The sequence below is a fragment of the Meriones unguiculatus genome, chromosome 1 (assembly GCF_030254825.1).
Source record: "Meriones unguiculatus strain TT.TT164.6M chromosome 1, Bangor_MerUng_6.1, whole genome shotgun sequence".
NCBI classification, from domain to species: Eukaryota; Metazoa; Chordata; class Mammalia; order Rodentia; family Muridae; genus Meriones; species Meriones unguiculatus.
The window spans coordinates 49,881,967-49,897,933 of NC_083349.1; the positions used below are offsets into that span (position 1 = coordinate 49,881,967).

Here is a 15,967-nt window from a genome sequence, read left to right on the forward strand (position 1 = left end):
TGTTAATCTATGTACCTAAATCCAAGAGGTCAAGGAAGTATCAGCTGAAGAAAGAATTTTCATTTTCCACCAGGGGTCTGCCTGCATATTGAAATGTTTCCTAGAGTAAGCTTTCTTTTTCTTAGAGTAAGTTTCAATATCTAACTTTCAACCTCGCTTGAGCTATATATAGTTCTTGACTTGAGCTCATGGAAATGTGGTCTAGGACAGTTTGTAAGTGGCAGCAAGGCAGACAGCTCCAGACATTCGCAAGTCTCATCTGGTACGAAGAACACGGAATGCCACAGATATAAAATTGTTTGACATTAAAGCGGCAGGAAAAGAGCAGCCAAGGAAAGCTAGCATGTGGAGAAATGTCGAATGTGCCCACAGTTTCTGCTCTGAAAGTTTCTTCCTGTGTTGAAGCTACCATAGCTATAACTGAAAATGGAAAATCATTATTATTTTTTAGCACATATCAGTGGCTTCCAAAGCTTTTAATCTCAGAGTTTCTTTAGAGTTTATTTTTATTCACAGTTATGGGTTGGGGACAAGCCTGAGCCCTTACATGAGCTAGGTTGTAAACTACCACAGAATATACTCCCAGCCCTGTTTCCTATCTCTTTCCTGACCAGCTTGAGAGATAGCTGGATTTTTCTATCCGTATCTACATTCAGGTTGAGTCAACACCACACATACAAGCCTAGAACTCTCTACTGCAAGCTCATGAGAGAACAAGGGTGAAACTGTCAGTTAATACCTTTGTGTTTTCATGAATATCCTTTTGAGCTTGTTGACTGAAAGGATATCACAAGCTCCCCAGACCCAGTCTAAAGGACTGCAAAAACAGAACTGTAAGAACACCCACGTGCTTTTTAGAAGATTCTCGTTACTCCTGAGCACTTAATATTCTTAAGTGTTCACGCAGAGTCGGTTGGTTGTGCTGGTGCTTGTCTTTCTCCTGAGGCTTGACATTAAACATAAGCCGGAGCAGAAAATTCTACATCTACAACCAAGTTCAAGCCAGCCTGGAGCCATGAGTAGGGTTGAGCCAAGAGACCACTACTTTGTGTACCCACGCCAAACTGCTGGAGTTGGACATACGCAGCTTAGCATCCACTGATACAGCCCTGCTAGCTTTGTACTGCCAGTTCCAAGAAACAAGATCCCAGCAAACAGGGAAATTAGAGACCCCTCCAAGTTCTTGGCATCCAGATTCCCTGACTAGTGCAGCTCTCTGGGTTATAACCAGAGGCAAGAAGAGACCTCTTGGTTTTGAGTACCAACCCCCCGAGGCTGTTCCACATCTCGGGACAGATCATCTCTGATGTTGTGGGACAGGGAAACTCTGCATCTGGCTGTATTGCATGTCCAGTGGGACTCATTTGTCCTCAGTTGGGAAATACTGAAATACAGTGTTGCTCAATGGACCAGTTTAGAGTGCAATGCCCTGTTTCTGTAAATGCCAGCAACAAAGCAGAGGACAAGGAAGTCGCATCCCTCAACCCATGGCTCTTTCTGATATAATGTTTTTCCTTCTTCCTTCCCTTCATTTGTTTTGTTTCTTCCCAAATATTTGTGATATATCATCATATGAACTAGACACTGTGACTAGTTCAACCTGAATGTAGATGATTACACCAGCATCTGGCTGTCAATTTCATTTACTTTTTAACTACTAAATTCTCCTTCCTAAATAAAAGCCATAAACTTTATAGAATAATTGAAGATATAATCCCATATAAAGGAAGCAATAACTGTCTTAAAGAATATCTAGGAGGAGGGTTTAACAAACTCCCCTAGCGGTGTTTTGTTTTGTTTTGTTTTTACATGGATAGCAATTCTGCGTCCTTGTCTGATTAGCATTGTATCACCAGTGGTTTCAATGTTCTTAAAAATCTCCGTAAGCATTGCGATTCCAGTAGTTGGTCATAAATGGATAAATGGAAAACTCTTACTCCTCATTTCAAACCCTCTCTGGATACATTCCTTCTTGGAAATGGAATTACAGGAGAGCATGTGCACTTTATAGTTTTTGTTAACATACAGAAATAAATTTCCCATCAGTTTTTATCGACGATGACACCATGAGACAAAGTGGGTTCATTTAATCATGCCTAAACCAGCAATACAGAGAAGGCTGTCAATGAAGAAGCAATCTCAGCTAATGTGATTTTTTTAATTTTGATTTTTAAAAATATATGTTGTACGAGAGGCCGAATACTAGGCTGTATATTCTCATGCATATTAAACAACCATTTCACCACTAAGCTATACCACAATTCCTCTTTTTATCACCTATTTGAAGAAAGGATCTCACCAGACTGGCCTTTAACTTACTCTGTATCCAGCCTGGCCTTCAGCTAGAGGTCATCCACTCCAGATTCCTGAGTAGCTGAGATTATAGGTTTATAGGTCCCTCTCTCTCTTCCCTTTTTTTCTTAATTTTATCCCTAGATCTGTGGATTTTAGTTAATCTTGAGATTAAATATTTTACAATGAAAAGAAAATAGGTTTCCCTGCACCAACAGCCCACTTAGACATCACTGGCACTGCCTATGTAGGACAGTGTCATTGTCACCTCTGAAGCTGCTGTCTCTAGACACAAAAGCCCTGTCGTAGGTAATGGAACTATTTCTAAACTTCTTTAATATAAAATCTAGATTCAAAAGCCAGATTGAAGCCTCTGATTGGCTGAATTTAAGTCACATGATAGTGTCCTGACTGCCAAAGAGGAGGACAAAACATAGTCATTTTGGCTTTTATGAAAAAAAATTAATTCAACATATTAGTTATTCATTTATTCACGTGTGTGTGTGTGTGTGTGCGTTCATGTGTGTACACGTGGACATGAGAGGGCAGCTTCCATTTCTTTCCTTCTAACATGTGGGAGGGATCAAACTGAGGTTTGATGAGGCCATAGCAGCAGCCATCTTTACCCTCTGAGCCATCTTGCCCCAAATGCTATTTTTGTTTTGAGACAGGGGTTTTCTCTGTTGGATACACTGACCAAGATCTCTTCGGTTTAGATCTTCACTTCAGACTTCAGTTATTTGGAACTACAGGTATGCACCAGCCTATTCTCCTTTTAAGAGAGACCTTGATCAGGGGACTAGGGAAAGGGCATAGGGGGAGAAGAGAGAGAGTGAGTGGGACTGGGAGGAGACGAGAGGGGTCTGCAGCAGGGATACAAAGTAAATAAATTGTAATAAATAAGTAAATAAATAAAATTTAAAAATAAAAAGAGAGAGACCTTGGCTGTTGGGTAGTAACATCTGTGATCAGATACTGTTATCAATGCATATGGAATTATAGAATGTGATTATTATTCACTATTATCACTAGAACGTAGATTGTCTTGTAAACAAGGAGATTATCACATCCAGAATGTCAGACTCAAATGTCTACCAAATCTTCAAATGTCATTGAAATGCATGGATACAGAGAAGTGATGGCCCTGGGACTGTGGAAAACCAAAGAATCTAAAGCAGCCGCCTGCTACTCAGCTACAGCGGGAGGGCAGGTTTTGACAAACATTAAAAATCTGAATTTTGAGGCGCTAGGGATGTTGCTCCAGGGTAGACCTCATTCTTAGCACTTGTGAGGCTCTGGGTTTGATAACCCTTCCATAGCAAATAAATAAAAAATTGAATATTTGAATATTTGTGGAATTTTCTGGTTTTGATATTTGGAACCAAACTAAACAAAACCCTAACACCATTACTTCTTGACTTCCTTTGGTCATGGAGGCTTATTTTTGACACCACAGTAGGATGGCAAAAAGGGGCGGAGTGTGAGACAGAGTGAGCCAAACAGCAGAGGCAGGGTTGCAAGTTTGGTTTCCAAAAGAAAGGCCAAGCAAGATAGCCAGTGTGCCTCACCCCTCCTGTGTTTGTTTGTTTGTTTGTTTTGGTTTTTGTTGCTGTTGTTGTTGTTTTTCTCTCACTTGGCATCGGGTTCCCATCTGAGCTCAACAGAAGACACCCAGTCTCATCAGTAGCAAACAGTGTACTCAAAATGCTGGCAAATTGGTAGGGTCTGCTCCCTCAAAGAAACAGCTTTTGAAATAGCCTATTAGGATTTTTTTTTTTTTGTCACTATGATAAAGCAGCATGGCCAAAATCAACATAGGGAAGAAAGAGATTATTTCATTTCCACAGCACAGTCCATTCTTCATGTCAAGGCAGGAATTCGAGCGCGGTAGGAATCCAGAGGCAGGAACTGATGTAAGGGTGGTGGAGGCGTGCTGCTTACTGCGCGGCTCCCCATAGCTTGCTCGGTCCGCTGGCTTTCTTACAGCACCCAGAACCACCTGCCCAGGGGTGGCAGCACCCACGATGTGCTAGGCCCTCCCCCATCCATCAGTAATCAAGAAAACGCCCTCCAGGCTTGCCTGCGATCCTGGTCTTGTGGAGGCATTCTTTCAAATCAGGTTCTCTCCTTTTAGATGGTTCTATCATGTGTCAAGTTTCCATTAACTAGCCAGCACAGATGTCAAGCAGAGTGGAATCTCCTGACTCCCTCCCTCCCTCCCCCTCTTCCCCCACGCTCTCAGATTTAAAGTGTGTCTCCTACTACTTTGCAGCTGAGTAAAAATCATAGATAAATAATTTTACTTGTCTACGTCTTATTCATGGAAAAAAGCATAAGATGCAGCTTTTATACACAGGCTTGTATCGTGTGACTGACGCAGACCGAGAGCCATAGCAAAGATGCTGCATATGATGGTAACAATAGGGTCATAAGGAGGAGCTATCCATCTGATAGCTCAAAGGGATTTTCCTAGCTCAAGAAGGTGGGGGAAAAAAAAGAGTATTGCCCAGCGGGAGTGCTTAGTCACAGCTCAAAATGGGATTCTCACACGAGATGTAACCCTATATCCGAAACCATTACACCAACAAATCCAGCTGCATCACGGCTTGTGTGCTCTGTTTTGGAGTCGCCCAGCCATTCCCCAGCTTCTAGGCCAAGTTGATGGCTCGCTGAGCGGTCTAGGTGGTACAACCTTGGGCAGCGAGCATGCGGTCTGCTGGGAGTTAAACCACAGGCAACCGTTTCACTCTGGCCCTAGGCCATCCGCAGGGACCCGCCACCCTAGAGGTTTTTCTGCAGCACGTGGGAGGCTGTGGCTACGGAGGAGGGGGCGGAGGCAGAGGCGGAGGCGGCGCCCAGGGGCCAGGGCCAGGGAGGCCGGGACCATCGCGGGACCATCGCTGTGACAGTTCTATTCCCTGCCTGGCTGCGGCCGAGAGGGGCCACCACAGAGCCGGAGGCCGCTGGCCCGTGCGTGCGTTTGCAAAGGTGCTGGGCCCGTCCCGCCAGCCAGAAGAGCGAGCCCTAGGCACGAAAGGCTCGTCCGGCCACGAGCAAAGGAGAACCCAGAGGAGGTACGGCCCGGACCAGCCCGCGGGCACCTCCCAGCCTGGTGGTGCCGCCGTCCCCGAGCGCCGGCACCTGGCGCGGCAGCCGCCGCCGCCCGGGCTGCAGGGGCCACACGGATGCCCGAGCCACGCGGGCCGCGCGGGGGCAGCCGCCGCAGCCGCCACCCCACGCGAGCTCCCGACACGCACGACTGCTGGTGAGTGGTGGCGCACGTGTGCCCGCTGGCCGGGAGGTGCGCGGAGACGGCCGCTGCTTCCTGTCGCCCTGCGTCCCCGCCCCCATGCGCCCCTCTCCCGCCCCGGGGTTAGTCTCTTGGGGTTGGGGAAGGCGAGGACCGCGGTTCCCGGCCTCTGGGCCCCCGGGGCGGCGACCTGGACCCGGCGGCGAGTGCTTTTCTGGTGCACACTCGGGATGCATCCTTGCAGATGATGTCAGACCTGAGCCCACCTCACCGCTGGGGCTTCACGTCGGCCGCGCCGGATGTCAAGGAGGGAGGGGCGAGAGCTGGTAAAACACCTTCATACCGGAGGGTGGGGGAGGAGAGGACCTTCTGGACGTCGCCCTGATGCCACTTAGCCTCGTGAGACTTAACTCTCTCTTGCTGGAATAACTTGAGTGTTCGCTAAAAGCAAAAAAAAAAAGGTGCAATGCTATGAAAGCGTGATTTTCCAGAAGTCTCCGAAACAACTGCTGGGAGTCTAGAGCCCAAAGTGCTCTGCTTCATTGAGGCTTAAGAGAAAAATTCACAATGAAGCAGCAACTCACGGAACAGAATCTCAGTTGGAGGGCTGAGAAAAAGCTCTAGGTTGGCGTGGGGGGGGGGGGGGCGGTCTGCCTCCGCCGAACGGGGAGCCCTGATCGAGCTTCCCAGACAACCTGCTAGCTCCCCAAGTCTTGAGCTTTAGAAGTGTTTCCAGAAAATAAGGTTGATCTGAGCTTCTGTCAAGGTCAACACAAGACTTGTGAGAGCAGACAAAAATTAACACTTGAAATGCTTGACTTCCGGTTTCAATTTTTAAGTAGCATTTGTTTCCAGACTTGTTTCAATGGGCATTTTTTTTTTCTTTGTATTCCTGGTGGATGCGAAATTGAACTTGATAAATGGACTCTGTAGCTTGACTCTGCTGGGCGATTCTGGGTATTTTTTCAGATCCGCTGTAAATGTCTGTGTTGGTCCTAAACACGTTTGCGTCTGAGCAGTAGGCTGATCCAGGTAGAGCAGTGGTTCTCGGCCTTCCCAACCCGGCGACCCTCTAATATAGTTCCTCGTGTTGTGATAGACCCCAACCACAAAATTATTGCTGTTACTACTTCATTACTGTAATTCTCCTGCTGTTATGACTCGTAATGCAAATACCTGTTGTTTCTGGTGGTCTTAGTGACGTCTGTGAAAGGGTCATTTGATGGTCAAGGGGGTCGGAACCCACAGGTTAAGGACCGCTGACTTAGAGCCTTTTTATTCAAAGTCAAGGAGTGTTATTGGGATCAACCAGGAAAACGAAGTGGCTGTAAGTTTTCCTTTCCGTTCGCCAATTGCAGAGTGTGTAGCTCGTGGAAATACGCCCTTGAATACCTCTCGGCTGCAATGTCTGCGTCAGCTGTTTCTCGGGGATTTTAAGAATATTTTTATTTTCTGTTTCCTTAAGTAAAACATACACCATTTAACCTCTAAATGTACGTTCTAAGTCCTTTCGCCACTTCTAAGGACGAGTAGCTTTGGAGGGAGTAAGTAGTGAGGCGCCCCCATGTTCTGAGGTTGTGCTTGGCACACCGGCAGCAGAATGTACACAGAACTGTTTCTCTGGTTAGTTGCTGAAAGGGATGATAAACTGTTAAAGAATTGTTAATAGTAGTGACCACTTTCTACTCAGTTGGTTGAGACCCTTACTTTAAGGACAACCTAGGGAATAAAATAAGAAAAGCCCGATTGTCTTTAAAATATATATTTTTTAAAAAACACAAAACTAGGTTTCATTTGTACATGTTTGTCACTATACTGTTCTTATTAGCTCCCCACACTGCCCTTCCCCTCACTCTTCCTGTTACCCCTACATCCCCCAAATGGTTCCCTTTTTGTTTTGTGTCATATGCTTTAGCCTCTCTTGTTCCCTCCTTCTGCTTCCCTTTAGATAGACTTCTTTCTCCCTCTCAGTCCCCTTTCCACTTTCATATCCTCTGTCTGTCTGTCTCTCTGTACACACACACACACACACACACACATATGTATAAACTGAAATCTAGAATTTCCTTACAAGAGAACACGTGCTATTTGTCTTCCTAGTCTGGCTCATTTCGCTTAACATAGTGACCCATTTCTTTGAATGTGGTAATTTCATGTCTCTTTACAGCTGAATAAAAATAACACTACAGGCTCACGGCATTTTCTTTATGCATTTATGTGTTGACGGACATCTAGGCTGATAATTTATACTCAAAATTATGGGAGGAAATAATGCAGATGCCCTTGAGTACATGGACACTTATATTTTCAAGTTTGAGACTTTTTTTTCACTTGTTTGCTTACTGTGTGTGCACATGGGCATTACTTAGGAGGACGATTTGGGGGAGTTGTTTTTCTTCTTCCCCTATCTGGATTGTTGGGGTTTAACTCAGGACCTCAGGCTTGGTGCAAGCAGTTTTACACACTGAGCCATCTCTGAAGTCATGCCAGTTGAGATTTTTATTAATCCACTGAGTGTCCATGAGTTTCTGTTTAACCCAGTAATATTTTTCTTGACTTCCTTATGGATTTATAAGTTATTTCTGTTGAAAGTATGAGAAATGACTCATGGTTACTGCTGAAAAATAATGGAGCCAGGTTTCCATCCCTTAGGGCTGATGGGTTTCAGCTGTTCAATAAATAGCTCTCAAATGAACAACAGATTGTAGAATGTCTTTGTCTTCCCAACCTAACTTACAGTGACTCTTCTGGTATTGATTTTCTTTTTGGACATAACTTTATATGAGTCACTAAACTACCATCAAATCAAAGCACAGTCAATATATTCAATGAAGAAGAGCAGCTTCCTCAATGGAAGGACCAGTAACCATTGTCCTAAAACAGTGGTTCTCAACCTTCCTGATGCCACGACCCTTTAATACAACTCCTCTTGTCTGGTGACCCCCCCCCATAAAATTATTCTATTGCAACCTTATAACTGTAATTTTGCTACCATTATGAATTGTAATATAAATATCTGATATATGGGATATCTAATATGCTACCCCTGTGTAAGGGTTGATCAGTCCCAAAGGGGTCATAACCCACAGGTCCTGTTGGACTGTGTCCTATTGAACTATGCCCTATTGGGGGCATAGTCAGAAATCCTGAGCTGACATCACAGAGTTCCATTCAGGAATAATCTGGATAGAACTACATCTGGATGTGGCTTTTGTCAGAGATTATTTGCATCTCTAAGCAAATCTAATGAATGGCTCATACAGTCCTGCATCTCTTTAAACCAAGTAGAGGGACCAGTTTAACAATTGGCAAGCTGTTCCGTCTTCAAACCACAGATCATCGTTTGATTCTCTTTCTAATTTTTAAATTAATGTTACTTTTGACTGTTCTGGCACTGGACTTAGAGACATGAATTCAGATGGGTGAATCCTTTATAACCTGTATTTATGAAAAGCAATCACTTCATCCAACCACTGGCAGATTCTGATTTGTCTGAGGAACTCTTTCAGACTGTTGGAAGTTTATCTTCTTTTCCATCACTAGCCATTAGCCATTCTCTATGTGGTTCAGGATCTGATTTCAGGAGTTAGAAAGCTACTGGAATTTGTTTAGATATTAAAATTGGATTGTTTAACAATAATGCAATATTTATTTTTATAGTCTCCCATTTATATGCTTCTCTGAAGAGCCTTGTCTCATTCTGAATAAAAAAAAAATAAGCCATACCCAAAAACAAATATGTAAAATTAAAAATTACTTCTCACAGTTTTGAAGTAATACAAAGTGCTGTTTTCTGCATAATGAAATATAGTTGTTTGTTTCAATAGTCCTTTGATTTAAGTAGATATCTGAAGACTTAACCTGATTTCTGATGGCTCTTGGAAGCCAGGTGCTAGGATTTTATTTTATGGGTTAGACAACAGCAGATTCCGGTGATGGAGGCATGTTTCATAGGAACGAGTTAGAAAAAGGAAAAAGAGGAAGTAGTAACCTGATGTTTGGCAGTAACCACCTGGTCAAAGATCCTAAGGACACCAAGATTAAAACAACTTCAGATGTAAGGATTCCTTATATAAAAAGAGACATAAAAATAATTGCCAACATGTTACATTCCTGGTCAGGCACCGGTTGGTCTCTTCAGTCTTTTCTGCGGAGCCTTGGTATAACTTCAGAACCTTGCAAAGTTTGGAAAGTATTTACTATTGGCTTACCGGTCACGCAATCTCAACGATGGTGAATTAGAAATTAGAAACACGAATTTATTTTACTATTTACTAGTTGTGTCGTTGGGCTAGTTGCTCACTTCTTTGAGGCTTAGCTTCCTCGCTTTTCAGTTGGGAATTTAATTTCTATCTCGTAAGTTTTGAATAAGTCGATGTGTAAATAAACAGGATCTGATATAAATGAAGAGCCATGTGTGCTGGTTACTACTTTTGGTATTTATTAAACACCTATTCGTAGTAGACATCTTTCTGCATACTTACAAATGGAAGTAAAAACAGACCCAGTATATTGTTAAGTGCCATAAGCTAGTAGGTGACCAGTCTGGGAGTCGAGCCCAGTCTGTCTGTTCCAACACCTACTTTCTTTTTATGAGTGTGTTTCCCTGTTGCCTACTAGAGATATTGAAAAGTACAATATGTGTGAGTTCATCCTCATGGAGCTTCACAGCTCCTAAATCAAACACAGGTTTCGAATCTCCGATTATTGTACTTTTTGGAAGACTATTTTTCCTTGATGTTTTAGTATTTTGTAGGCATTTTTTAGTAAGCTCATTAATCGCATCTATGAAAGTAATCCTAGCAAAGATTGCTAGTAGTGGGGAACAAGGGCCTGAGCTGGCTCCCTTCTGTAACCAAGCAAGAGGGGGACTGGGATAACATCCCAGCCACCAAACCTTTGACCCACGGAGCATCATGCCTGCAGAGTGTGCTCGGACTGGAGTCCAGCCAAATCATCATCAGAGAGAGGAGAGAGACTTCATCCGGAAACTGATGGGAGCAGATGCAGTGTCCCACACGCAACACTAGGCAGAGCGTGTGGAGGAGAGGGAGGAAGGATAGGAGGAACCAAAGGGGTCAGGGACACACCATGAGAACGTGGCCCACAGAATCAACTGACCAGGATTGATGGGAAGTTGCAGAGATCAGGAGGCCTGTCGGGGTCTGAGCTAGGTCCTCTATATATATGGCTGAGTATATTGGTATACTCAGGTATGGCTGAGTAGCTTGGTGTTCTTGTGAAATCCTAACAGTGGGAATGGGGGCTGTCCTGGAATTTTTTGCCTCCTTGTGGGACCGTTTTTCTCCTACTGGGTTGCCTTGTCGACCCTTGATGTAATATTTTGTTATAGTGTTTGGTTGATGTCCCTGAGAGGCCTGCTCTTCTCTGAGGGAAGGAGGTAGGTCTTGGAAGGGGAGGGGGGAGGAAGTGCTAGAGATGGAGACATGGGGGAGGGGAGGCGAAACTGCAGTTGGAATATAATATAGGTCAGAAGAATAACAAAAATTGAAAAAGAATTCTTCTAATACATATATTTTAAATTATATATGCATGTATAATATATATTAGAAGAATTCTTTCTAAATTGTGTGTGTGTGTACATATGTATGTATGTTTGTATGTATGCTGGCCTTGAGTCCATATATGGGGATTAAAAAATAACTTTCAGGAGATTGTTCTCTTTTACATTGTAGTTCTTGGGGCTCAAACTTAAGTCAGTAGATGTAGAGGCAAGTACTTTTTTCAACTATGCCCTCATACTGGTTCTAATTTGTGTTTTCACATTTAATTTAAAATGAGATCTTTTTTACTTTTCTGCCCTGTGCAGTTGAAATGCACAATATATGCATCTACCTTCATACTCAGTGACTGTGCTTGAGATAGGGAGGATATGCCTTCTTAAAGAGTGCAGCAGGTCCTGAGTCCAATGTTGGCTGTCACTATTCCAAGGATTTCTGTAGAGGAATTTTAATTCATAACATGACTGTTCTGGCAGGAGATTACATCCAAAGACCTTTTAGGTCTGTGTGGCCAGCTGGAATACAGACACACCTTCAATCCCAGGAGAGAGAGACAAGCAGATCTCTGAGTTCAAGACTAGCCTGATATAGAAGAAATTTCAGGTAAAGAAAAGCTTAGGTCCAGGCACAATGGTACACATTTAATCCCAGCCCTCAGGAGACAGAGGCATACAGATATCTGAGTTCTAGTGAGTGCTGTTCAGGCTGTTTGGTTGAGTCAATTAGTTGAGAGGCAGCACAGGGGAGTTGAGTTTGTGGTAGTGCGGTTCACAGAATTCAAAGGCAGTTATACCTGAAGAGTTTTTACAGAGACAGGTTGGAGAGAGGGCAAGCTAGACAAAGGTAAAGACAGAACGAGCCAGAGAATGAGAAAAATCCAGAAGATTAGAAAAGATTTCTAGAGTTAGTTTGAGGCCAAGCAAAGCAATTCAGTCAGAGGCCAAGAGAGAGGGAAGCCAGATTGAATCAGTTAGCTTAGACAGGAGTTTGAACCAGAACAGCTGAGTTGAAGCAGCCAGCCAGAGTTCAGAAAGAACGAGAAAAGGTGAGCTTATTCAGCAAAGTCTCAGAGGCTAAAACATTCTAGGCCTAGAGTAGATTTTAAAGAGGCTAGAAGCTTCCAGGTTAGCAGACAGAGGCAGTAAGCTGAGAAGATGATTATTTCAGGAGAATAAAAGTTACTATTACAGACCTCTGTGCCATCTACTTCTCTCCATGGTCCAGAATCTCATAAGCTTCCATTCTGCAAGCATGACGCATTAACCATTGTATTTCTGGTTTTTATTTAGTTTGTGCAGAATGTCCTGAAGAATAGAGGCAAAGTAAATTGTAGCTGTTCTTTGGCTTCTTCAAGTAACTGCATCTAGTTCTCAGAGCCCAGATTTTAATTATGGGTGTTGAGATTCCCGTGATGGTGGAGAGTGGAAATATCAGCGCCTTTAGATCTTCTCTAGGTGGACCTAGTTTGCCATCACCGGTTTAAGCACTTTCACAGCATTACATAAACGGTGTAATTGTTGTTATTGTAAATAACGTTGAGAAGCCTTCAGTTTGTTTCTTATTTTAGGGCTGGCAGTTAACTCAGGGACACCCGTGTTTAAACACACACTTGATCACAGAGCTATACACACCAGTCCTGACACTGTGCCTCACTACAGCGGGTCAGAGTTTTTCCTGGCCTTGGATAAAGCCTTTTGATAAACAATGGATTATTTTCTTGAAGACCTTTTAAATATCACCTGTAACCTTTGATTTGGCCATGTCTTTATTTAACCAATATTTCATCCCTTCGTAAAGAAACTCTTTAGTCTCTTGACTTTTAGCTTCACTACAGATGGCAGAACTTGGGATATGGTGAATTTTGGTGCTTTGGTTTTTAAAGATTTGCCATAACTAATGCTTTGACGGCATCTCAGTTGAGCCAGAAATTTGGCAAAGGTTCCTATAAGAGATAACTTTAAATAAACCATCACGGTCAGTCACTCGGTGATTTGACTTAGTGATTCATTGGGTTAATTTGGAAGCAGGAGGTCAAAATGACTCATTTTAACCCTTTCTGACTCCAGTGTACTGACTTCCTGTCTGTTTTGCATTTGCCTATGTTCAAAAAGAAGCCCTGGTATGGGTCATCTTTTGAACACTATATCTCAAGATCAAATGGCTGAGCAGTAATCAGCCATGCACCTCCAATTAAAAGCAGAAGGAAAACTACATTTAGTAATGGGGTTTTGGTTGGATTGCTCTTGTCTACTGATCCCATGATTTCATTTTTCCTGGACAGGCTATGGTTCTGTGCCTTACCACCAAAACTGTATCCCTTAACATCATTGCTGTGCATTTCTGAGGCTGAAAACAACAACAACAACAACAACTAAATAAATCTTTCTTGTTCATGAGGTCATGCTTCAGTTTGAAAGTGGATTGACTCTGGTTCTTTTACCTATCCATTTTGTCCTCAAAGGGTTTTTTTTTTCTAAATTGTCCCATAAAATTTTTCTCTAACAGTAAAAGAGTGGTGCCAAGAGATGACGTGGGATTTAAGGCCTTGAATGGGTGCTGCTTGTGTGGGTGTTTCTGTTCAAGGGCACAGGGAAACTGCTCACTGAATCGATGCGAAACTCAAGTATGTAAAGAAAACTAGAATTAATTTGGAATCAGGTGGATATGAAACTTTGCTTTTCCAAGGAGTAAAAGAAATCAAAATGTAAATGTCAAAAGAAATATAATTGAATGTCATGTTCTAATGACATCTATAGTCCCATGTCTTTTGTCAAGTATGATATTGTCAAGTATTGCATAATTTAGAAAAGGTAAAGTTAGTCCAAAAAGTGCCTTCCATGCTACCTGCATAGATTCTCTTTCAGAAGGTCGGGGTGGAGCCTGGCTGCCTCTGTCCAAAAGTCCCTGCAAGAGATTTGGATGCAAATGTTCAGTAAGACACCCTTAGGGAAACATAACTAACAGCAAAGTCTAATTTCATATCCGGATACTTTGTTCTGTTTTTATTTTGGAGCATGAATTCCTTCTGATTTACATATACATTTTCACATAATCATAATCCCTAACACAACCCTCAGGGCTGCCTTGGAGTTCTTACAATGGAATTGTGTGGTGCCTTTCATGTTCTTGGCAATACCTGATTGGGGGCTGGGGTGTGGGGAGGTTGTGTTGTCTTCAGAAACCCTCAGTGTTACCAGGAGCGTGTAGAGATAATGTCAAATGTTCTTTTGAATGCCCAGTGTTTGGAGATAGCTTTGATCAAAGGAAGGCTACAGAAGATGTAGTAAGCAGTGTAAAACAGTCTAATAATGCTTGAGAGAGGGGAGGGTCACTCCAAGAGGCCCCTCAAGAGATGGCCAAGGCACTTAAATCTTCTCTAGGTCTAGTATATAAAACTACACAATTTTGAACAGAGGATGGATTAAATGTGATACAAATAAATGTATCCTTCAACTTGAACTACATAGTATTTCTTCTAGAAACAGAGGAATCAGTTGAGCAAAATACAGGCTTGTTACCATAAAGGCAGACAGGAACAAGGGTCAGGACGTGGCTCTGAATTTCGTAGGGCCATCTTTAAAGATTTTGCAGTAGGGTTCTCCATTTCTGTGTTCACAAATGTCAGCCACAGGAAATTGGTCTTTCCAGCAATTGGATGTCATATGTGTAACACCAACATCACCCTGCTTGCTCATCTAGCTGCACATAAAGAAACTGATTAGCCAAGAAGTCAAGTCTTAAGCAACCCACTTAAAACTTACAAGCTTAGAAAATAAAGAACCTTCCAGTCATAAAATGATGCATGCATATAGCAAATGATACAGAAAATGGATTGAAAGTCTCCTGTGTTCTCATCATTGAGGAAACATTTGGGGGGAAATTCACCTGTGTACCAGATGTTTTAATTCCCAATGCCAGTACAAGGTAAATACTTATGCATACTACAAGCATGATGTCTTGCCTGGAGTGCTTTCTCTTCTTGCTATTTTCACTACGTGCTCTAACTTGGGACAATTTTACAGAAAGTGTGCAAACATTTAAGTCTTTTTTAATGGTTCCATCTGTCAGATTCTTTTAAATGATTTTCTTCTGATGACTTTTTTGTTTTTGAAATTTGTAACATTTTTAAAACATTATATATGCTGCAGTATATGTGTGTTTATTTAGGTAAGGACACTGAGTAACAATTTTCAAATTATAAGTGCTTGGTCAAAAGGAACATATGTTCTTTAGAATCCTATGATGAGTTATGTGAATTTATCAGTCAAGTAAATCAAATTACTTACATAAAATTCGAGGTTTGTTTTTGTGGTGCCATGGATCCAACACTTGTACCTGGAACTTTCTGGCTAAACACTTAAGTACTGACCCTGTGTTGAAATTCAGGTGTTTTTTTTTTTAATTACTAGTGAGCTTAAACACTTTTTTTTCCCACTTTGCCTGTGGCTGTACCTATTCATCTAAAAGCTGGTTGGTGTTGCTCGCTCATCTTTATTCAAGTTTGTCTCTTTGCTACTGATTTGCAAAGGTTTCATATCCGCAGTAGTAATGGACATTAGAGGGACTGCAAATGATGCAGCTGCTATTTTTACTCTGTTAGCGTATCACTTGCTGACTTTCAAACATATTATTTAAACACTTTAAAAATGCTTCATTTTAGTTCAGACTGAAGCCAGAAATCTCAGCATGGTGGAACATTAGTGGCCATGATGTCCCTAACTGAAGAGCTATTGGCATTTGACAGCTGCTGGGGAGGGTGAGTCAGCTTTCTGTATTGATGTGACCTCTGGTAGGTTAACCATACCCCAGGCCCCACTCCTGAGAGTAGTAAGTAGGGTCACACAAACTGAACTCAAAAGGGATGGAAATTGTGACTTAAAGTTGGGTGATGAAAAAAAAAAGT

At 42.5% G+C, this 15,967-nt stretch overlaps 1 protein-coding gene across 6 annotated transcripts in view; it reads left to right on the plus strand.

Annotated features, from left to right (window-relative positions):
* The first annotated feature begins 4,907 nt into the window (after positions 1–4,907).
* Stambpl1 (STAM binding protein like 1) overlaps positions 4,908–15,967 on the plus strand; it is a 51,134-nt gene continuing 40,074 nt past the window's right edge. Inside the window, exon 1 of one of the 6 annotated variants that reach the window (XM_021657980.2) lies at positions 4,908–5,366. Coding sequence is in view for 1 of the 6 variants with exons in the window: in XM_021657979.2 (XP_021513654.1) it covers positions 5,787–5,868 (82 nt within the window). In the remaining 5 variants the exon portion in view is untranslated. The other 5 variants (XM_060388439.1, XM_060388446.1, XM_021657979.2 and 2 more) reach the window with 5 other exon arrangements.